The 23503-nt window shown below is 56.1% G+C and overlaps 1 protein-coding gene across 1 annotated transcript in view; it reads right to left on the bottom strand.

Annotated features, from left to right (window-relative positions):
• The window catches only part of RBM19 (RNA binding motif protein 19), a 120084-nt gene that overhangs the window by 79867 nt on the left and 16714 nt on the right, over positions 1 to 23503 (bottom strand). The window contains exons 9-20 of the mRNA XM_046025706.1: positions 23041 to 23112; positions 22138 to 22341; positions 21262 to 21392; positions 20376 to 20497; positions 19845 to 19941; positions 18161 to 18271; positions 15889 to 16089; positions 14453 to 14582; positions 7128 to 7306; positions 4807 to 4867; positions 2776 to 2855; positions 199 to 254 (exon numbers count right to left, since the gene is read on the bottom strand). Coding sequence (XP_045881662.1) covers positions 199 to 254; positions 2776 to 2855; positions 4807 to 4867; positions 7128 to 7306; positions 14453 to 14582; positions 15889 to 16089; positions 18161 to 18271; positions 19845 to 19941; positions 20376 to 20497; positions 21262 to 21392; positions 22138 to 22341; positions 23041 to 23112 — 1444 coding nt within the window. The remainder of the gene's footprint in view (positions 1 to 198; positions 255 to 2775; positions 2856 to 4806; positions 4868 to 7127; positions 7307 to 14452; positions 14583 to 15888; positions 16090 to 18160; positions 18272 to 19844; positions 19942 to 20375; positions 20498 to 21261; positions 21393 to 22137; positions 22342 to 23040; positions 23113 to 23503) is intronic.

Below are 23503 nucleotides of genomic sequence, written 5' to 3'. Positions count from 1 at the left end.
TGATGAAAGACTTCATCACAGAAACGGGCCTCGGAGCTGGCAAATGGGACACCAGCTTCATGAAGAAGAGTCCCACACGGTGAGGGGTTCCAGCTGGGGCAGGGGGGCGAGTCGGTCATGGCAAGGGTCTGGGGCACCAGCACCAGAGCAGAAGGGACTGTCCGGGGTCAAAGCAAAGACAGGGCATTGAAGACTCACTTGGTGGCTCGTTCCGAGATCCTCACTTCCAGCTTGTGGCCATCCACGACGTGACCCTAAGAGATAAGACAACACAGCCTGTCACTCTGTCCTCCCAGAAATACTCACCCGCACCCCGTCCTTCACTAGAGTGGGCTTCCGTGGAGGGGAAAGGAAATCTCAGAAGGAAGATGTTCCCAGGCAGAGTGGCCAGCTGGAATCAAGGACAGAGAACAGCTTCTCCTGGAAATGGCTCACGCCAAGCCCAGGCAGCAGCTGCTGGTCACGGAGACCCAGCCTCCCGATGTCCTCTCGAGCCACGTGTGGGCCTTGACCTTTATGCTACTGGAGGGACACAGAATTTTCCATCGTGTGTAGGCATCCGCAGGAGAAGGAAGCACCTTCGGTCCGGCTTGCAGAGCGAGAGAGTGCAGGTTAGATTGGATGCTTAAGAAAAAAAAAAATTTCTAACCCACAGAGGAGTTGCAAGGAAAGCTAGGCCCTCACGTGGGTCCCTTAAGGCCAAACTGGCGAATTAACAAAATCACCCTCGAAAATCGCTTAAATCTCCCATAAAATACACCATGCATAGTTCCATGTAAACAATTCTTCCAGGCAACATGCGCCTACATGTGCGCAAGTACAGAACATAACGTGGGAGGCGGGCGGGGTGGAGTTTTACAGAAGCCTGCAGCACGTGATATCGAGGCTGGACTTCCAGGGTCTCTTCAAAAACAACAACAAATCACACCCGAGAGATCTGGTAATGCTTGCAACCCGCCTCCCCACAAGGGAGCAACTGGGCAGAAGCCAACAAGTGGGTGCCCCTTCGGGGAGGGCCTGGGAGCCAGGGTTCTATTCTGGGTAATGCCTGCCTCTTCACCCCTTATGCTCCCCTCCTCCCACCACCGAGGGCATGTGAGTCTGAGCCCCGGTGGAGACCAGAGAGCCTTTCAAAGGCAGCAGAGGCCCCAGGGGCCTCCCTTCCCCATCGTCCCACCCAAAACCAACTCAGCCCTTGTGAAGTGGCTTTGAGCCAAGGTCATCAAAATTCTACAAAAACAATCCTATCAGCCAAGTGCGCCCGGCTACATTTCCGATAGCCCCGAGGCTGCTCCCCTGCAGGGGAAGCTCTGCTGGGACAGGGAAGGGGGCCCTGGATGGGCATCCTTTCCACACTGAGAACAGCCCAGCTGGGCCCGGCCCAGGTGCACCTCACACAGGGAGGAGAGCTGGGGAATGGTGTGCTGCTGGCCGTGCCCTGGCTTGTAAACTGGGCTCTATTTTACTTTCCCACTGCCGGGCCTCATGTCGGGCAGGCCATGTCCTCCCTTTTTCCTGGGCCACAGTTCTCTCCTCCTTAGAGAACTGGATGTGTAACAACCTGGATATGGCTTAAAAGGATCCCTGAGCCTCTGGACGCTCTTCCGTGGACTTGGGGTCTAGGAGCCTGATCTAGAGGAAGGACCACGAGTGCTCTGCCTGCAGAAGGAGGGAAAAGGCAGGTGGCAGCGGGAGCACGTGGGTCTACAGAAAGAAAGAGGTCTGTGGGGGGGCACTCCTCCTTATCCCCTCCACCGAAGGCCCTGGGGATGGGGGGCAGTGGGGAAGAGCGTTGAGGACACTGCCCCGAGCAGAGGTCAGGCTCACTGGGGGGCACAAATCCCAGGCTGTCCCACTCCTTGTGGCCCCAGTTCAGCTCCTTTCCCACTCCCCTTCCTGAGAGCCCTGCTCTGACCCTTGCACTTCAGGCCCAGCAGGAAAGCACTGTTCTGTTCTCTGAAAAAGATGCAGAGTCTCTCTGTCCAAATAGCTTGGAGTTGAGATCCCTTGTCCCTACTGCCTCCACCCCGGCCCAGGCCAAAAGCCTTTCCTGCCTGGATGACTCAGTGATCCACTCTCTGCACAGTAGCTCGAGTGACTGACTGGAAGGATAAACCAGTCCCCTCCCCGCTGTGCTCCAAGCCCTCTGACAGAATCTCACTGCTTTACACTGGATTCCATGGTCCTTAAAATGCCTATAAGATCCAGATCTAGGCACCACCCACCCCACACATCCTCCTGCCACACTGGCCTCTTCCTACCTCTCAAACAGACTCAGTTCACTCCTATCGTAGAGTCCCTGCCTCAGGCCCTTTGCACATGCTGCGCCCAGCAGACTGCTTTCCCCCCAGATCTTTATGTAGCTGACTCCTTCCTGTCAATTAGGTATTAGCTCAACTGGCACCTCCTGAGAGGGGCCTCCCCTGACCACACCGTGTGAAGTAGCCGTCCCAGCCCATCCACGTGCCTGCTTCATTTCCATCCAAGCACGTCTCATGACCTGAGTGTATTTACTCTGAGGTCTGCTCTGCCAGGCTTCCCCACACCAGGCACAGAGCTATGGCTTAATGAACACACAGCAGTGTGACAGAGTGCTGAGGAGGGTCCTTAATTTTTCTTGGGCCACAGTTCTCTCCTCCCTAGAGAACTGGAGGAAGTGGGGGGGCCCAGGAAAATGTGCACTTCTTGGCATTCTCAATTTCGGGACCCCCCCCACAACTGCCTCCACTACCTGCCAAGTGCCTCCGGGAACCTCGGCTGAAATCCCCACCTTACCTGGAGTTGCCTGAGAGCCTTCTGGGCCTGCTCTGGCTTCCTGTACTCCACAAATCCAAATCCCATGGACAGCAGCGCTCCTGAAGGAGAGAGGCAGAAATCACTGCGGTGAGGTGGGGTGGGGGGGCAAGAAGGCGAAGAAAGCACAAGCCCAAATGCAAGGGTTCCAGCAGGCCCCTGGGCGCCGACCCTTTTCTCTCTTCCTCAAACCCCTCCTTCGTTTCCAAACAGATTTCCGCTCCTGGCTCGCCATGGATTACCAGTCATCTTGAAGAACCAGTCAATGAAGTTATAGAGCCGTCACCTGAGGCCCAGTTGCCTGTTAATTAACAGATGATTGACATGATAATTAACTTCGTAGTAGAATTCCGCCTTGGGGAGGGAGAAGGAATGAACACGGATGACCATCGCTATGACAAGCGGCGCAGCGTCTGCCTGGCCGTCCCCCGCCTTGGGGAGGGAGAAGGAATGAACACGGATGACCATCGCTATGACAAGCGGCGCAGCGTCTGCCTGGCCGTCCCCCGCCATGGGGAGGGAGAAGGAATGAACACGGATGACCATCGCTATGACAAGCGGCGCAGCGTCTGCCTGGCCATCCCCCGCTTCCACACATGACGCAGAAGATGAATATGTGTGTGAAAGTCAAAGGCACCGGAGACTTCCCCTTTGCGGGTCTTTCCGACCATCCGATTACGGCTGCTCCTGGGTTTCAGATGCCGAGGTCAGATGGGGAGGGCGGCTGCATTGTGCAGACCTCTCTGGTCGCCTACTTCCAAGACCGTGAGGAGCAAGGGAGAGCTCAGAAGTTTACTGGACACACTTGCTTCCCAACGTGAGATCTGTGCGTGTTCTGTATGTACGCAGAATTTTGGGGGCAGCTCGTATTTTATGGGGCATTTGTCTGGTTACACCTTGCCCTACAGCCAGAATGTGACACGTGCCTCCTTCCCCCCAACCCCACATGATATAGATGCATTCATTTCATTCTTCTGTTTTGTCACAGCTGAACTCAGAGGGCTGGCTCAAGTCTGATGGGTCCAAATGAGGACTGAGATATACACCTTTGATTCGCTCGCCGGTCCCATCTTTGCCTCTACTGTACTGTTTTAAGACCCGAGCCCCAAACGTGTGGACCGCTGGCTTGCGTTTCCATTCACAACCCTGTGCTATCGAATGAGGCCCCAATGCCATGAGGAAGTCCACGGAACTGTCCACACGTGGCTCTGTGGGCCACAGATGGGAACCTCAGACAGCCCCGCTGGCTGCCAGGCAGTGCTACCCTGTGACAACCATGAGCACAGGTTTCTTCAGTGGATACTGGAAAGCACTGGTAGATCAGGGAACTCTTGCTAAAGTAGGCTGAGGGGTGCTCCTGAGGGCCGAAAGGTTGGCTCCACAGCGTCTGATGTCTGAGAGTGGGGCAGTGACCCTACAACCCACAGAGGCAGCCCCAGGCAGAGCTGGGGGCCCCTCTACCAACCCAACTTACCATCTGGACATCAGGGGTCACCTCCCTTCCTGAAGCCCCCGCAAGTGAGCCTTCACATCGCTCACTTAGTACTTAGCTGCCTTTCTTATGTCCCAAACTAGCTCTGCAGCTCCTGGAGAACAGGCTCAGTAGAATGTGGCAGAGGTTCTACATCTGGGTTGTTTCTCTTGGAAGACCCAGAATCGGTCTCTGCCTGCTATTCTCCAGGACATTTCCAGAGCCCAGAGGTGCTGGGAGGAGGGAGAGGTTTCTGCTATGGTACAGTGCCAATCCCAGTGGCCCATCAAATGCGCTACTGAGACCAGGGGACAGTCCAAGGTCCAAGGCAAAGCGTCTAAATGCAGAAGACCCTGATGGGCACGGCTGCCTCCACGGAACATGGCGAGGCTCTGGGGATGGACAAAGAGGGACCACTTCAGGTGGGCCGCGTGACAGTGTGAGGGCTTGCCAAACGAGCAAGCGAGAGTTACCCTCGCCCCCCACCCAAAGCCACAGGTCCTTCTGCAATCATCCTTTCTGACCGGTTTCGTAAGGAATACCTGCTTTGTTCTTCTTCTTGGAAACAGAACAGCTCTTCACCGTCCCCGCTTTGGAAAACACCTGGAAAGGAACGTTAACGTGCGTCAGCAGTATTTCAGGCTAACTCTGCAACTGGTGCAGGCGCCTCCTGAAAGACAGAGGCTACGGATGCGGCCATGGGCCCCAAGAGGCAGACTAACAGCAGAGCTAACACCCAGATCACGCCTGAGGTGTGGACACTTACGGACTCTCTTAATCCTAAGTGTCAGACCCTTGGATTATTTCATTCGTCCTAATCAGAACTTTAAAACCACTCTACCGGGGCACCTGGGTGGCTCAGTTAGTCAAGCATCTGCGTTCGGCTCAGGTCGTAATCTTGGGGTCCTGGGATGGAGCCCCACCTCAGGCTCCTTTTCCCTCTCCCTGCTCCTCTCTCTCTTCCACGCTCTCTCTCTCTCAAATAAGTAAATAAATAAAATCTTAAACCAAAAAACCACTTCATAGGAAGATTTACCTAACAATCCCATTTTACAAATGGGGAAACCAAGGCACAGAGAGGCTAAAGGACTCACCCACTCACCCAGGATTGCACTGTTAGCCAAGAGTGAGGCCGGGGGGCGCCTGGGTGGCTCAGTGGGTTAAAGCCTCTGCCTTCTGCTCAGGTCATGATTCCAGGGTTCTGGGATCGAGCCCTGCATCGGGCTCTCTGCTCTGCGGACAGCCTGCTTCCTCCTCTCTCTCTCTGCCTGCCTCTCTGCCTACTTGTGATCTCTGTCTGTCAAATAAATAAAATCTTAAAAAAAAAAAGAGGGAGTCAGGATCCACGTCCAGGCAAGTCTGACCCCAAACCTGGGGCAACATGAGAGGAGGTGAGCCCTGTGAGCTGGGCGCTGCTCTCCGTGGTGCCTCCGATGGGCTCGTGGCCCTGGGACAGTGACCTGACCTCCTGAAGCTCAGACCTTAAACCATGCATGCGGAACCTGGACGTCACCCTAGCGGTGACTCCCAGCTCCTGAGGCGGAAGCTCGGGTGCGTCGTCTAGGAAACGATTCCTGATGACGTTCCCGTACTGGACCTGGGAGAGCCGCACAGTGGAAATGAACACAAACGACACGCTGTTTTCATTTCTTCCGAGCAATCCGGCATCACCGGGACCTGCCTCTTTACAAAAGCAAACCCAGCCCGGACCAAAACGGATTCAGGAAGCAGCCAATGAGAAGTCCCACAGTGCGTTTCCTTTGCTCCACACAGTGAGTCTTTGCCCCAAAGGTGCTGCTGCTTTGGCCACCGTGTGCCTCTGCCGTGGCTGCTCTCCCAGTCGGCAAGAGGACAGTCACAGCACAGAGACTTAGCCAGATGGCCTCAGCGGAGGCTCTGTCCTCTTCTGCCTCCCCAAAAAGGAGACACCTCAATCTCTCCCTCAGACGCAGGCTTGCTCCCCCCCCGCCCCCACCCCACCGCGCCATTCCTCTGGGACTCAGTGGACCTTGTTCCCCCACCTTGAATCCATCTGTGGGATTTTGGAACTCAAAAGAAATTTTAGAAGTCAGTGAGGTCAATCCTTATGGCCGTCTTGTTTTTTCAGAACCAGTCCATGACTGTCAGCCTGCTAGTAATCATTGGCATTGAAACAAAGAAAGTGCCAAACCTAGTTCACAGAAATCTCCCCACAGTTCTAGCCCAGCGGGGACCTTGCAGACCCTAATCCTTTGGAAGTGGAGGCCTCATTTCCCTATCTCTGGCCAATTCCTTCTCAAGGGCCCCCAACCCCACTCAGGGTAGGACGCACCTGACATTTCCCAGACAACTACCTGGAGATGCCCAGCTTTGTACCCTCTGCCCCATCCCACAAGAATGCACAAACCCCCATTCCATCCTTGGATTTCAGGCAGGGCTGCCCTACACTCATTCCCCTGTCTTCTGCCTGCTCCCATCAGGCCAGGAGGTTGTGCTAACATTTGCTTTCAGTGGTTAACGCCACAGAAACAATGGATGGGGCGTGGGGGGGTGGGGGGGGATGGCTTTGTTTTCTGCATGTGCAATGCTAACACGCACAGACGACAGCTTTCACACTGCACACGCCTCCCCAGCCGCCCTGACACGTCCCCTTCCATGTCTGTGGGTGCCCCTCCCAGCCCCCAGGCTGATCTGCCCATGGCTCAGCTCCCTGGGGGAGATGCCAACGGGGACAGCCCAGCAGGGATGTGGAGGGGCTGGTTGCTGGTTGTGCAGCCCCGTATCAGTGTGAACCAGATTTACCAGCCGAATATACCATTCAGAATGTCAGCAGACGGGCTTCCCCGCCCCATGATCTCCTTTCCCGTTCTCAGCCATCACTCACTTCCTTCAGGGTCTCCTCCGTTGTGTTGAAGTTGAGATTTTTAATAAACAGAGTACACCCAGGGAGGCTCTCTTCCTCCTCCTCCTCTTCCTCTTCCTCCTCTTCTTCCACCGTCGCTGGACTGTCTGCAGCTCCTTCCTCTGCTGGCTTTTCATCTTCTGGGGTCTTGTTGTCTGGCACTGGGTCCCCCCAAGACACAATACCATTAGATGTCAAACCCATCAAAGGTCTAAGCCCCGGGGCCTAAAGCACGGAACCTGCTAGACCAGAGGGGTTCCGACTCTGTGTGGGAGGCATTGGGAAGGGGTATGGATTCCCAGCGACTGCGGGGTTCTAGCTGCTCTTTGGGGGGAACTGTGGGGAGACCGGGAGGGGGGCGAGGCTGTCCTGCCCCCAGCCACTCTTTTAAACAGAAAGGAATATGAAACACAGACCAGAAGTCTGAGCCATGAACCAACCCCCGTTAACGTGAGCCTCAAAATAAATTACTGTGTGAACTGATCTACTGAACCTAAAACTGAAGTAACGTGTTACTTTTCTGCAAAAGCGACACAGAGCGAACTTTCAAATTAAAACGGGACTCAAAACTTACAAAAAATTACAGGATGGCAGCAAAATGTGAACACTGTAAGCACCCCCCACAAACCTGAGGAATATTACATTCAATTAGGATCCCCAACGTATATAACTCTGGAGAGCCACACATGTAAGAGTGTGCCTTATCTATATCCGACAACATAAATTCAGAGTTGCGCATGATAGTCAAATACTGAAAAAAAAAAACAACAACAAAACCCACCACCACTAAATACTCATAAACACTAGGAGAGTTACAGCGCCACCAAAGGGTGGGACGATAAGTGTTTGTTAAAAATGATGTTTCTAAGGAATGTGTGAGGACAAACAAGGACGCTTAGGATGTAAAAAATTACAAGAAAAATGAAGATCTGAACCAGTAAGCAGCATAAACCCAATCACGTTCCGAACACACAGCTCCTGAGAGACACACAGGGGAGCGAAAGCTGGAAGGGAAGGCAGAACGTGTCCTGGGTGTTTCTGGAGAACGGGATTACAGAGCGCTGTTGTTTCCAGGCCCCCAGCCCTCCTGCCCCTTGGAAGGAACAGCATTTCAGGAAGGGGGAAGAGCAAACAGGAGGCTGTGTATCAGAAGGTGGGTGTGTGGCTGTGGCGCAGGGCCAGCCGTGGTGATGTGCGGGGACGTCACCTGGGGGTGACAGAAGGCTTAGAAGACTGAGATCAGCACCGTGACCTCTAAGAAGTCCTGCTGTGATGAAATGCTTGCAGTTCAACGTCCTCAATGTCCCCAAGTCTCATGATCAGGGTCCGGGGTCACATCCCACCTCCACACACGCGCTTCTGAGGCTCTGCCCACACTCTGCAGAAATCGGGGCCCATCTCGGAGGTTCTTCAAAGCAGTAACGAGATGGCACCCTCGCACCTGTATGGCTCTGAGCATGGGGCCCATCCCAGGCCCCAGGGAGGCAGCTCTGTGTGCCGGCTCCTGGCTGACAGACACAGCCCTGTCCTCCCGCACACCTGCACTCAAACACTTCAAGCTTCTTGGGTTCGAATCCTCCCGGCCCACTCTCACACCAAGTACCCACGCCGCCTCATGTCTGCCTCCCCTGCCCCTTGTGAGGCAAGGCGAATGCTTGCGAGGCCTAATTAAGCTTCAGCCAATTTGTCATGAAACAACCCTTTCAAGCACCGATGGCAACGGGTGGCCGTGATGATGTCGTCTGTCTCATATGAGCTGAACAGACAGCCTTTGCCCCTCCTGCTCCCCCGGAGGTGAACCCAGAACCCAGACCCTCGCTCCAGGACAAAAAAGAAGAAATCAACACAAAGGCTCCTCCCCCACCGAAGACACGAACACAATTTACCCAACAAGGGACTCCACGGTGTGGCTGTTTGTAGTCCATGTTCAAAGCAAAGCAGGGTGGACAGAGTATTGCTAATGACAGGGAGGCGAAGCTATGCAAAGTAGCTAAGACTTTGGGGTCTGAATGAGAGCTTCAGTCGAACTGAAAACCACGACCTTCAGCTGGGAATGACATTTCCACCCCACTGGCTCTCCTTGCATTTGCCATCTCGGAGATGAAAGCCGGGGGTGGGGGGTGGGGGGTGGGGAAGGATAGCTGAGTAGACCCCTCCCCATCCTCCCACCCCTGCCCCACACACCAGGCACTGGGCTCGATGCCCCAGGTGCACGGTCTCATTAATGGCCATGGGAGCCACGTCACAAAAAGTGGTAGGCCTGTGACCTACGCTGGAGGCTGCTGCCTCTGAGCCCTAAATTTGAGGGATCTTCAGGTTGGGAGAGAGATTCACGGAAGACCCAAGAGATTCTTTTTAAAGCGAAGACAGAGGTGGGGATGATGGTGACCAAGGAGGTTCGTGGTTAGCTTAAAGGGGCAGCCCCTGCCTGGTGCCAGCCAACTGCTGCCATCAGAGGACAGCTCAGGATGGTCCCACGTGCAGCTCTTCCAAGAGAAGCTGAAAATCCCCTTTCGACAGAAAAGCCCATGGTTTTTTAATCTCAGTAACTAACTCAATGGCCTGTGGCTTCTGTACCAGGCAGTGGTCAACCAATAAACCAAGCAGCTCATCGGGCCTTGGTGCAGTGCTCCCTATACCCAGCCCGTGCACAGTCCCCCAGCAGAGACCGCCGGCCCTCTCAAGGGCCCAGAATCCAGCCGGTTCCCGGTGTCCCGGGGGCTCAAAGGCTCCCCAGGACAGCAGCTCAGGGGAGCCCAGCCCCATCCTGCCTCCCTGCCCCGTTTCTAAGAGCTGTGTAAAAGGTCGGAGCCACCTGCCCTGGAGATGGGATATTTGGGTTTAGCAAAAGCTGAATGGAGCTTATGGTCAGGGTTGGATCGGGTCCATGGCAAGTGAGCTGCCCTTGACCCTGCCCAGAAAGAACAAGGGACAGTGAAGGCAGCCAGGACCTATCTCCACCCTAGGTGTGTGGCTGGTCTGGCTCACCAGCTAATTGGTCGACCAGCAGCCCTGACCCCCAACATCTGGAACGAACAGCCAGCCTGAAATAAAAGACACGATTAAATGTGGCCTGGCCATCCTCCAACAGCACAGAGGTGTCTGTGGCTTCTCCAAACCTCGGTGTCTCCAGAAACCACTTGCCGGCACCCGTAACTGCCCCTGGGATGCTGGGAGAAGGGACAAGACAAGGGGGCTGGTTTTGAGATCTGCTGAAAAGGAGGGGCCTGGAAAAATCAAGGGGCCCACAGACTAGCACAGAGCGGTGAAAAGCACACAGGCCTTAGGAAGGAGTGACCTGGGTCAGAGTCCTGGTGATGTCACTCAGTGGCGGTGTGGGCCACACCTCAGAGTCTGACAGACCAGGTCCCTGCTGGCCACATCCCTGGGGAGGCCTTCTGCTCCCCAAGCGGCCAGGCCAGGCCAGGCCCTGCTGGGGCCCACACCCGCGTCCCTGTCCAGAGAGGTATGACGCGGAGGCCCAGTGCCAAGGCTGCGAAGCCCAAGGTCATTTTTGAAAAGCACTTCTGCTCCTGGTCCGAGTGGGGAGACAGAAAAGGGAACAAAAAATGAGATACTGTGAAACTCAAACAGATGTTTGCCAACAAAATCACCAGGAACCAGAGAAAGCTGGAAGAAGTAAGGAAGGGAATCGGGCCTGGGCCAGGGGGTGGGGGTGCGGGTCGGGTGCGGGTCGGGTTTCAAAGCAAGGTGGGCTGGAGGGGGCTGGCGCAGGCCGGGGAAGATGTGCTTCCATCTGTAGTCAGCACAATAAAACCCAGTCACGCATCGCCACATGGGGCTTTATTATAATCAGGCCGCAGAATTTACTGTGGCCCCCCCCTTCCCAGCTCTGGGCGCTGAAGGCTGACAGCAGAGACTGTTATCAGTTGCAAGCAGCTTTCCAGGACCTCCCCCGACTCTGAGCCCTTTATCTGGAGGTGAGGGTCTTGCTTGTGGGGAGATAAAACATACTGTCCCCCTCCCTCGAGACTGGTACAGAGAACAGGAAGCTTTCCAGAAAGGAAGGGGGGGTGGGGAAAAGAAAAGCTCCATCCACTCCCCTCCCTGCTCCCTTCCTTCAGGGCCTGAGGGAGTCTAGGGCTTGGGGGCTGGCTGAGTCCCCTTGCGATGGGGATTGGGGAAGCTTCGGGAACGAGGTGGAGGCCCAGGCAAGGGGGAGGAGCAGGTGAAAAGCGACAGCGCAGGAGGCTGGGGAGGGGGTTCTGTATGCGATTCATGTAAGAAAAGGAACAGGAAGGGCAAAAAGAGGCCCAGGAGGTGAGCTCTGTGGGAATTCACCTGGTGACGTGCCTCAGCAGGGCGTGAAATCAGTCCAGACATGCACGGCGCCCCGTCTGAAATCGGGCCCGCACCCGGGCCCCTCTGCCAGGCTCCGCGGCCCCCTTTGTGTGAGTCTCATCAGCCCCAAGAGGCAGGGCCTGTCAGGGGGAGTCTGTCTGGGAGGCTCTCGACACGGCAGCACAGGCCCCAGGAAGCAGGGCACAATGGGGCAGGCCGGATTCGGGTACACGGTCTCTGTAAAGCCTCTTCTCCATAAGCTCTAGGACGTGTCCATCCACATGACCCGCTCTTGCTCCCACTGCTACGTCTCAGCCTCCCCCAATGGCCCCCGTTTGTCCCCCCACCAGGCCTCGTCTGGGGAAGAGGGTCTGCGTGCCACCCGCTGGAGTCACCCCGGCTCAGCAGAAGCTGGTGCTCACGGCTGACGATGGGCCACCCACCCCAGCTTCTGCTGCCAAAGCCACCAGAGATGCAGAGGTTATCGATGCCTTCCCGGCGGGCCTCACCATACTCTCACCAGCGCCCTGAGAAGTCGGCACGGTCATCATGCCCATTTCACAGACGCAGAAACTGAACCTCAGAGAAGGATGGCAGCTCGCCCTGCCTCGGGGCTGCAAGAGGACAAGGGAGATGGTAACTTCCCCAGGAGCTCTGAGCTGCACCCCGAGGAACCCGAAGTGCTCGGGGCAGGGCCTGGCACAGCGTGAGCGCCCTTGGGTTCACTCAACACCCCGCACTGCTCTCCTTCCGGGAGCTGAGCTGCAGTGGTGAGCCAGCGGATAAGGTACCCACCCAGTGGGATGGACTTTCTAACAGCGAAGTTAGACAGACAGACACAAAGGAAATGAGCCTGTTTACGGTTCCAGGAAGTGGGAGAGGGCTAGAACAAAGCAAAGGGTAGCTCGTGGGGCGGGCGTCAATCAGTACCCCCAGAGGGAGCCAGGACTGTCCCTATAATTGGTGCTGGTACCATCTCGCGCCACTCCGACCACTGGAGAGGGGGGACGACCGCTGGAGGACGACCCCTCCAACACCACGCTCCTGCTGCATGCCCAAGGCTTGGGATACAAAGGCCAGGATGGCCCTGCCCCTACCTTTCCAGGCAGAGAGAGGCAGAAACCCTTCTTCCTGCATCCGTTCACTCCACGCACACATGTTCATGGAGCCAGGCTATGTTTGGGCCCTCGTGGGCAACAAGGCACCCAGAAGCGAGCAAGGCAGCTGCTCCTTGCCCTCGTGGTTCTCCCGTCTGCCAGCAATGGACAGTGAGCGAGCAAAACAAATGAATACACAGAATACAAACCATGACAAGTGTTCTAGAAGGCCAAGGCGAGAGGCCACACCAGGACACGTGCAAACGAGTGGAGCCACCTGGCCCTAGGCTCAGTGGTCCTGCCAAAGCAGGCAAGAGATGGGCCCTCGCTCCCAGCAAGTCGGTGTGCCCAAGGGAGGGCCTGCCTCCAAAAAATATTCGGGTTCAGGATGAGCAAGTGAAGTGAACGCTGAGGTGGCTGAAGTTTTGGGGGTGATGGCTTGTTAAAAAAATCACAGGACTGGGCGCCTGGGTGGCTCAGCGGGTTAAAGCCTCTGCATTCGGCTCAGGTCATGATCCCAGGATCCTGGGATCGAGCCCCGCATCGGGCTCTCTGCTTGGCTGGGAGCCTGCTTCCTCCTCTCTCTCTCTCTCTGCCTGCCTCTCTGCCTACTTGTAATCTCTATCTGTCAAAAAAAATAAATCTTTAAAAAAAAAAAAAAAAAATCACAGGACTGCGTCAAGAGTCTTCCTAATGGCCGCAAGCAGGTTTTGAAGGGAACCTTAATCCCATCTGAGGACAGAAGTAGGTTGGCATCAGGGGCTACTGAAGGTTCACATGGTAATTAGTAAGCCTGAGGACCGGGGGGCCTCCTGGAGCCTCAAGATGCAGAGACCAAAGAACTCCCCTTCCTGACTGGAACAAAGATACCAGACTAGGGTTCCCGAGTGAAGCGTTCACAGACTCACGACAACGGACAAGTGCAGACAGCCCCAGGAGGTTTATGGACAGTGAGGGCTGTTCAATGAAAGGCCTGTTCTTTAATCTGAGAATTCTGCTTGCCCCGTTTTTGCTCTGAGATACCCTTTCTGGGAACGATGATGGTAGATGGGAGCCTTATTTTCTCAATTCTTATTTTGATACACGGCTAACTCTATGAGGGGCCAGGTAGGAAAGCGGGGGACACTGCTGATGAGCCGTCCTAATATGTGGGGAACAGGACCGCCAGTCCTTTTCAAAACTTTTCAGAAGGTCTTCGATTCTTGGCTGTGGTCATGGTCCCCACACTGAACGCTTCCGCCCCCTAGGGGACATCTGGGAAACACCGAGGGAGCGCGGGCAGTGCTTCAGCGGGTCAGGAGCACTGAGCACTCCCAAGTATGCAGTGGGCAGAGAGGCTGGGAGTGTGAAAACCCTTGCTATTTGCACAACCATCCCGGCAGGAGGGGCCGGTGCTGCCTCGGTGCCGATGGCGTCCCCTCCGCCCCCAAGTGTGAAGCATTAACTGGAGGTGGGCCACCCCCCGTCCTTGCCCCAGCGTCCCTTCCCTGTCCTGCCCCTGAGGTCATGGGTGGCTAAGAGACCCTGTGCCACTCCAAGGACCCAGGGAAAAGTCTCTCCTCCGCCAGCCGCCCTCACTGGCCAGGCTTTGGGGCGGGTGCATTAAACAAGAAGGCACCCACCTGCTCTGCTCTAAATCCCTACGAGTAGATTCTAGAGGCTTTTTTCAACCTTTAACTGGCAAACTGTAAAGCTGGCTACTTTATGCCGTGCTTGTAATTTCTACGCTCTGATCTTAAGGACATCTTACACGCCTATAAAACCCGAGAGTCTGAGATGTGCCGGTCTCCAGGACAAATAAAGAACTTTATACCAAGTACCTGACAGACCACGGCATGGCGCCCAGCCCTGCCACCCTCCCTCCTCCACTTGCCCACTGCCCTGGGACACCCTGATCGCGCCTCTTACAGGTTTCTGGCTCTGCCCTGTCCTCTTCTGCAGGTCCTGCCGGTGGATCTCGGGGTTCCTTCGTCTGCGGGGCTGAGCCGGAGAAGACGCCCACTGGAGCCCACTCCAGGTACAGGGGGGCGTGGTGAAACTGCAGAGATGGGGCGGGGGAGGGGCTCAGTTCCTCCTGCAGACGGAGAGCCTGAGGCTCACAGAGTATGGGCAACTCACCCCGGGGAACGGAGCCAAGAGGAGTGGCATAGTCTGGAACCTTCTGTGCTGCCTGATCCCTGAGAACACCACACTCCCTCCACCCTTGCTGCAGCTTGGGGCCCAGGGGACAGGCCCGAGCATCTGCTATCATTGGACAGGCTGGGCTCTCCATGGGTCTTCTGTGATCAGGAGTGAAAGCGAGTGGGATGGGGAAGCAGGATCACTTATGAACTGGGGCTCTCCAGGAGGAAGCGTGGAAGGGGCTGTCAGGAACACACCTTTTCTCCCTCCCCCGCCCGTAGACCACAGGCAGTGCATGCACGCACGTGTGCAGGCACAATCTTTCCTTTTACAAAAAGGACAAACCAGACACCGATAAGCAGTCTGTGGAGGGCAAAAGTGCCTGATAAAGAGAAGCTACTCATCACGGATGAATAGTGCTTCCCGCCCCATAAAGTTACGTCCACATCCCCAAATCCTAAAACCTGTGGATTTGGGATTTTATTTGGAAAAAAAAGATCTTTGCAAATATCATTAAGTGAAGGATCTTGAGAGAGAGCATCTGAGTTATCTGGGTGAGCCATAAATCTGAGGACAAGGGTCCGCACAAGACAAAGGCAGAGTTAGATCTGGGACAGGGGAAGAAGGCCACGTGAAGACAGAGGCAGAGACCAGACAGACGTAGCCACGAATCAAGGGGCACATGGGGCCACCAGAAGCTGGCAGGGCAGGGAAGGGTCTCTTGGAGCCTTCCAAGTGGGCAGGGCCCTGGGACAGCTGGATTTCTGACTTCGGGTCTCCAGAGCTGGGAGACAATACTCCAGCTCTGCTGTCTCAAGCCCCTGCTTTGTGGTCATTTGTAAAAGAAACCACGAGAAGGTAACGTACTACTATAAATGTGCATATACACGGGACTTCTTTCTCTTTTTACAGAGAAACAGGAGACTGCCCTCTTACAGAAGTGACTTTCAACTTATTGGAAATGCAACACACCAGAGGCTCCAGGAAGGACAGCTCTAATTCGCACAGGAGTGGAGAGCCAAGGAGAGCCAAGGAAAGCCAGAGTGAGGCAAGGAGCCACGGGGTGCTCCCTGGGGGATGTCTAGAGGGGCCTTCTCGCATGCTCCTGGCCCGAGGAGGTAAAATCATAGACCACGTTGGAGAAGGCTGGTTTGCGACCAGCACCACACCCGCCGGTTTGTCAGCCCCCCAGCCCTCTCCCCAGCAGGCCCCGGCAGCCTTACCTTGGAGTAGGCCAGATGTCTGAAGGCCTTGCGGGCCTCCAGGGGCTCCACAAACTCCACGATGGCGGTGACACCGCCCTCGGGCAGCAGCACGCGGCCCAGGCTGCCGAAGCGGCCGAAGGTCTCCTGCAGCTCGGCCGCCAGGGTGCCCGCCGGGAGGTTCTTGACCAGGATCACGGTCTTGCTTCGCTCAGCCGCCGCCTGCAGGCAGGGAATCAAGACATGTGGGGACAACAGAAGGGAGGATCTCCGAGCTGACCCCAGCACCCATCTGCAGCTCTCTCTGCACCAGGCACTCCTTTGGGACCTCAAGTGCCAGGTGCTTGGGAAGTGGGTCCCCGGGAGCCCACTCCCTCGGGCATGGCGCTCCAGGGAGAGAGGCGGCTCCTCGGGGTGAGGAGGGGTGAGGGCCCCAGGTCTAGAGCCTAGGTCACACGTCAGACCCTGCACTTCTGCCAGTGCCCGCCCACAGCCCTCATTGGACCTTGTGGAGTGTCCCCGCCCAGACTGCCAATGGCCAGGAGTTGCATCTTGGTGCCAGAGGCCTTGTCCCGGACCTGCAGGGCACCTGCTGCCACACATGGGGCAGGCGGGAAGGGCTGGGGAGTTACCACTGCCGGAGCAGCCTGTGGCTCTCAGAGCTTCGTGCATCCCCTGTCCTTGGGGTGCGGACACAAGTGTGTAGTGTGAGTTCTGCAGTGTTCCCCCAGGCAAACCTTAGCCCCCCACTGTAGCAGCCCTTACTGTGATAAACTCTCTGTCTCTTTCCATTTACCGTTCTCACTGGCCAGTGAGAACCAACCTTGAAGAACCTCTTCAATCTGCCCTTGGGAGAAGCCCAACGAGACACTAGATACATGGCCCTGGGAGATGTATTACGTTGGCCTCAGCCCCTCCCCTAACGCCAGGGCATGGCGCCGACTTCACAGAAGGCTGGCAGGGAGGGCCTGAATTATGTGCACTAACACGAGCCAAGCGCACATCATATGTGCCGCTCTGTAAATATCAGCGATCAGTTTACTGAAAAACCATGTAGCAGGGGCACCAAAAGAGCAAGATATCACAGCGAAACTCCTGGCGTATGGGGTATCTGAGCACGAGTCTCAGCTTAGCTATGAATCTAACCTGAAACCATGGGTCAGTTGCTTTCCCTCTGGCCTGTTTTCTCATCTGCAAAATGGGCAGGAACACCCATCCTGTAGGCCTCACTGTTGCTCTGAGGACGGAGTCAGATAGAAGCCACCTGCAGGTTGGAAAGGCTGGGCCCCAGTGGGCTTCAGGTACAAGTCGGGCCACAGAGGACAACGGTTAGGGGCGCAGGCTCTGGGCTGCATTCGGATCCACACCCAGCTGTGGGATCTGGAGCACACATAAGCGTGACTTAGCCTCTGTGGACCATGATGGGAACACAGCAGGGCTGCTTTCCTGGGTTGTCATGTGTGGGAAAGGAATAATAAAACAGAGATTTGGGGGAACTGTGGGGAGTCCCAGTAAGTGTTAGCCTTCAGCATCCGTATTTCACACATGCACCGCCCTGGAGGTTGGCCTGGACAGCTGAGAGGGCTACTTGGGGGTCAGAAGTAGAGATTTAGTCCGGCTCCTGCCATAGGCTTGGTATTTGACCTCTAAGTCACCACCCCACCGCCTCTTCAGGCTTCAGTTTCCTAGCCTGTGAAAGGGAGGAGAGGATGTGAGCGGGTCTCAGCAGGCTTGTCGGACTTGGTTAACCATCTGTCATCTAAACTCCTACCTGGTGGAGGAGGAGCACGCAGGTGTCCAGACCGCTCTCCTACCTGGTCCAAGGAAGGTCTTAACTCGCAGACTACAGGAGCTCCTAGTAAGCTACTGGGTTGGGCCTCTGCACACAGCCCCCAAGAGACATCATGTGAATCAGACAGGCCCCTTGTTTGAGCCCATGGGATATTTTCTTCTTTAGAGACAATTTAGGGATTAATAATCATCATCCTTGAAAGGCCTGATCTTGGGGCACCTGGGTGGCTCAGTGGGTTAAGTCTCTGCCTTTGGCTCAGGTTATGATCTCATCCTGGGATTGAGCCCTGCATCAGGCTCTCTGCTCAGCGGGGAGCCTGTCCCCCCCCATCCCCCCGTCTGCTTTTCTGCCTCCTTGAGATCTCTCTCTGTCAAATAAATAAACAAAATCTTAAAAAAAAAAAAAAAAAAAGAAAAAGAAAAGTCTGGTCTTCAAACCCACCCGGATCTGAAACCCTCCCTGGGCCTCTAGCCACCAGGGGCTCACTGAGCTGGCACCCACCTGGCTGAAGGAGTCCAGGCTGACCCCGTTGTCCAGGAGGAAGCGTCGTACTTCTTGGACGAGCTGGGTCTCCCCCAGGGCCACGCGCACGGCCACGCTGCCCTTGGTCTCCTATGGGAGGGGAGAGGGAAGAGGCTCTGTCAGCTGGCGGGCTGGTGACAGTTCAGCCGTTCCATCTCCCAACAGCCTGAGGAGGTGGCTGGATGGGGCTGGGCCCTGCCATCGCCCCTCAGGGACCCACGGTGATCTCGTGGCTCAGGCTGCTGGGTCTCTCACAGTAAATCAAGAGCCCCGTGCCTCCCTCTTCAACTTCACTCCCCACCCTCCATTTCAGCGGAGCAGACCAACCTCAGCCCCACCTCGGGCTTCTATACTCGCTGACCTCTGCCTACACGGTGCTTACCCACAATCCCTCCTTCCACCCAGTTTCTGCCTAGATGTCACTTTGCTGACCCGTGACCCTCACTCTCACACCCTCTCCCCTACTCTGCTTAACCTTCCCAGCCATCATGGGTGTGCTGCACCTGTTTACACATGTCTTCCTTCTCTGGAAAGTTCTAGAAGAGCCATCCTTCCTGTGTGGGGTGCCTGTGGGATCTGAACTGGCCGCATGCCTCCTAAGTGGCTAAGGCCTGGAGCTGACTGGCGCAACATGGGGGCCACATGCCACATCTGGCCACTGAACACTTGAAACGTTGGCACGTGAGCCTCCAGAAGTGCTCGGAGTATAGAACACGTGCTGGATTTTCAATACTTAGTGAGAAAGCAAAAGGCAAAGGGATCTTGTCATCTTTCACACTGTGTATTATGTTGACATGGTATCCTGTCTATGCTTGGGCTATACCGAATTACACAAGACAGACTATGAAAACAAACCTTACCACTTTTTGCTTTTTAAGAAACGTGGCCACTACGATTCTGCCACTACACACAGGGCACACATTCTAGTTCAAATGGGCAGTGCTGACTTGGAGTGCTGGGCGGGACGAAATGACAATGGGTCTGTGGTTTATGGGCAAAACCACGGATCTCCTTTGCTGATTGGCTGGAAAACATACTCCAAGGTTTTGCCCAAGATGGACTTAGCCACAGTGTAAATAGAGGCATGTGCGTTTTAAGGAAAGTGTGTGATCTAAGGGGGCTGGAGAGATGAATGGGAAAGGTCAGCAAGAATCCGGTTTGACTTCGATGGGAAGAGGGACAGAGACTGATGACTCCCCTCTCCTTGTCTCAAGGACTGCCCGCCCCCCGCCCCCAGCTGAGGGACTGTGTGCAACAACCCTTGGAGAGGTACATGATGGGGTTCAGAGCATGGGCACCAGAGTCAGACAGACCTGTCATCCCATCTGTCTTTTTCCAGGTGCGTCACCCTGGGCAAGCTGCTCTGTATCCCTAGGCCTCAGTTTCTTCCCCTGGAAAGTGGGACAGCAGGAGCACTGAGCTCATCGGGCTGTGGTGAGGAGCACCACACAGCTGGGTCTCTCTGGCTTGACTCTACACAAGCCTGGGAGAGGCAGGCCTGGAGCATGGAGAGGATACTTCCAGAGAAGGCTCCTAGGATGCCCACAACCTCAGCCTGAGGCCTGGGGCTTGTAGAGGACCCCAGAACCACTGCCCCTCCCCTGCTCTTTCTCCCCTTGTGATCAGCCCAGAGCCAGGTGCGTCAGACCGGACGCCCACTCACGTGGTCAAACACTTGACTCTTGCTGGCGCTGTACTTCTGTGCAATGGCGTCGGCCACAGCATTTGGGCCCATGAACAGCGTGTTCCAATTGTGAGAGCTGAGAGGCAGAGGCAGAATGGGGATGTCAGACCAAGGCTAAACAAGCAGAGTATTTTCTCTGAGGCAAAAGCTCTAAGAAATAAGTTTATCACCTGCCCTTCTAAGCCCCCAAAGCCTCCTCCTCCTCCTGCCAGCTTACCTGGTGTGTATGGGCCAAGCACCCAGGGCCTGGAGATATGAGCAAGGGTGATACAATCCCTGACATTGGACAAGCACTTACTTTGTGCCAGGGACCCAGCACTTTGCTTGTATCAGTTCATTTAATTCTTCCAACCCCAAGAAAGTAAGGCACCACTGTGATTCTCCCCATTAAGCCGATGAGGCAAGTAGGGCTCAGCAAGGTCATGGAAGAGAGGCTGAACCCATCCCAAGGGGCCAGAGCACGCAGGCAGCTGGAGGAGCAGGGCCCAGAGGCTGGCAGCGGGTAAGGACCTGGAGCTATTGGCTTTGTCTTTAGATTCTTTCTTCTTCTTATAAGATGATGACCCTGGGGTGTCCACGTCCTCGCTGGCTTCCTTCTTGATGGTGGATGGTAACACGTGGAGCATCCTTCCCTGGTGGGGGGTGATGAGAAGAGGATGGGGCGGTCCACATCCTGCCCCAAGACATTAGTGCTAAGACCCTAGTCGGGAGATGCTGCCTCTGGGAGAACCCCCACATGGCGACCCTCACACCAGAATGGGGGCCTGGCCACATGACTCAGGGCCCCAACGCTGGTAGGGGACGTCTGACGCAGCCTCATGACAGAAACTGAGCATCTTATGAAAACCCCACAGCAGCCCTCACCCCCTCAAACCCGGGCTCCCTCCTGGCTCCACACTCTGAAGCGAGGGCTCCACATGGGTGGGAGCCGGGTCCAGCTGGGCAGCCCCAGGAGACCAATAAATCACGAATGAACAAATGAGTAGGGAGAAAAAGGAGAAAGGGAGCTCAAGTTGGCCTGGGTTTGAGCAGGCGGACAAAGCAAACTACGCAGTAACACTGGAAAAGAAGAGTTTCTTACATTCTATTGTGCCCATTTAACGTGACCAGCTCCAAACTCTCCTTCCCACTTCTCTCCCAAGCGGTATTTCTGGGCACAGAGGGCATATGTGTTCATTTAACAAAGAGTTTTCAAGCCTCCACGGTGCGCCAGGCGCTGTCCTAGGTGCTGAAGGGCCCTGCCCTCGGGGAGCTCCCCTCCACGGGCTCCCATCAGGCAGCGGCTTCACACACCATCTGCGTTTTCTTAGAAATGTGGATGCTCGTGCGTGTGGGCCCACACATCCTTTCCCCATCACCTGAGCCCAGCTGCCCCCCACCAGCCTGGAGCAGTCACCTGGAACACCTGCCCGTCCACTTCCGCGTAGGCCTTCACGGCGTGCTCAGGGAACATGAAGGTGACAAAGGCGAAGCCCTTGGGTTTCTTGGTCAGGCTGTCGATGGGGTAATGAAGCTCAGACAGAGGACCTGGGGACAGGACAGGTGTCAGCATCCTGGGGGCTGCGGCTGGGCCTGAGTGCTGGGCACCCAGCTCTTCTGGGTAGGTCCCAGCCACGGTCACCATGAGACCACCTCAGTGGTCGAAAGTGGCCTTTCTCAATACTTTACGAGTCTACCCTCCATCTCAATGCTAACTCCGTTCCCTTCAACAGCCACTACCTTACAAACACACAGCCCTGCGTGCTGAGTTGAGCCTCAGGCCTTCCTGTTCTTGCCTGCGAAATAGCAGCAACCATGACAAACAAGACCCTATCACATCCCCTTGGGACACTCGGCATGGGGAGCAAGGTCTCAGACAGTGGAGCTCAGGCCGAGGAGCCCTGTTGCATCTGCACCCCCCCAGCCCCTCCTGTGACTGGACTTCATATTCCAAGCAGTGAAAATTCGGCCAGCAAGGGCTAACTCAGGAGATTATCTCCAAATCTCGTCTGTTCTGTTTAGACAGCGAGAGCAAAGAGACACAGGGTTTAGACAGCTCACAACGCCCATGACACAACCTTCTCCCGGGAGCCCTGCTAACCCCCGACGTCCAGGACGTGGGAGGACTCCCAGCAGCTCAGGGATCACGGGCCCCATCTATGGAGGACGGAACGGAGTGAGAGGGGGAAGCCGTCTGCCTGTGGTCAGGAGCTGACGGGAGGCGGGCCCTCCTGGAGCCCAGGCCGTCAGCTCGCACACTATGTGCTAGGAGAGCCGGAGGCGGCAGCCCTACCGAATTTGGAGAAGAGCTGCTCCAGGTCCTCCTCGGTGCTGGTATAGGGCAGGTTTCGGATGAAGAGCCTCCCAGAGTCGGCCAGGTCTTCCTCCTCTTCGTTCTCCCCGAGGGTCCGGCCTTGCCAGGGTCTGGCGCTACTCTTCAGCGGTGCCTGGGCCGTAGGGACGTTCTTTTCCCTGAATACCTCAATGTAGCGCCCACCTGCAGGAGAACAGGAGTCAGGGCTCTGGGGCAGGCCCAGAACTTGCCTGCAACTCCTGGGTGGTGATCCAAACTCTCCTTTTCGGCCTTCCAGAGGCCACGGCCAAGGCGAGAGTGCTGGCACCCGGCTCTGTTACGGAGGTAGAGGTTCTGGGCCAGGGCTGGGCATGAACCAGAAGAACTCTCTCCCCGAATCTCACTCATCCTGCACATCAGGCTTTAACCGTGGCGGGGGACCTGCCTGGTCACCCCAGGCCACCGTGCTGTAACCTCTACCCCTCAGAGCACACTCCCTGGCTCTGCCTGGGCAAAGGTGTCCCTGGACAGGCCATCCTGGATGACTGCCTCGCACTGCTGATGAACGGCCTCTGTGCACCATCCCACAAAGCCAGAGCTTGCCACGCCGCTCCTCTGGGTTTTGCTCCAATGTCACCTTCTCAGCGAGGCCCAAGCGGATGCAATCCTGTTTGAAAACGCACCTTCTCCAATCTCGGCCCATCTGCCGGCTGCTTGTCTCTCCCCGCTCTACGGCAGCTAACTCCTGCCTCCACAAGGGCAGATGCTTTGGTCTATTCTGCTCACCACTGTATCCCTGGTGTCTAGACCAGTGTCGGACACACAGCAGACCCTCCCCCAAACGTACGGGGTGACCGAATGAGCGAGCGAAGCCCTGCCACCAGGCGGAGGCTGACCCCTTACCCATGTACTCCCTGTGGCATCTCAGAGCTTGCTTGACTTCCTCTTCGCTGCTCAAGTCCACAAAGATGTACCCTGGAAGGGGACAGTGACAAAAGGGAGACTGCAGACACTGGTGGGAGTTTCAGAGGAACACCCACGTTATGCTGGCTGTTTGGGGAATCTGAGCAGAAAGTGGGGGAAAACCCCTACGCTCGCCAAGCCTCCAAAACACAAGGGGATTCTCCCCACCCCACCCCCAGCCACGCCTCTCCTTGCGGGCAGGGCTGAGACCCCATGGGCTGAGACCCCATGGGCTGGTTTCACAGACGATGGTGACGACCACAGGGGGCCTGCAGCTCCCTTCCGGCCTCACCCCACCCGCACCAGGGCTCACTCCATGGCCTCCCCTGGAGGAGATGAGCCGAGGCAGAAGCGTGTGACCAGCTCAGCACCCGAGCGGCTGTCTCCACGAGGACTCCGTCGC

The sequence above is a fragment of the Meles meles genome, chromosome 12 (assembly GCF_922984935.1).
Source record: "Meles meles chromosome 12, mMelMel3.1 paternal haplotype, whole genome shotgun sequence".
In the NCBI taxonomy this organism is placed as follows: domain Eukaryota; kingdom Metazoa; phylum Chordata; class Mammalia; order Carnivora; family Mustelidae; genus Meles; species Meles meles.
Note: the sequence above shows the minus strand (reverse complement) of the source record. Positions and strands in the feature narration are given on the sequence as shown.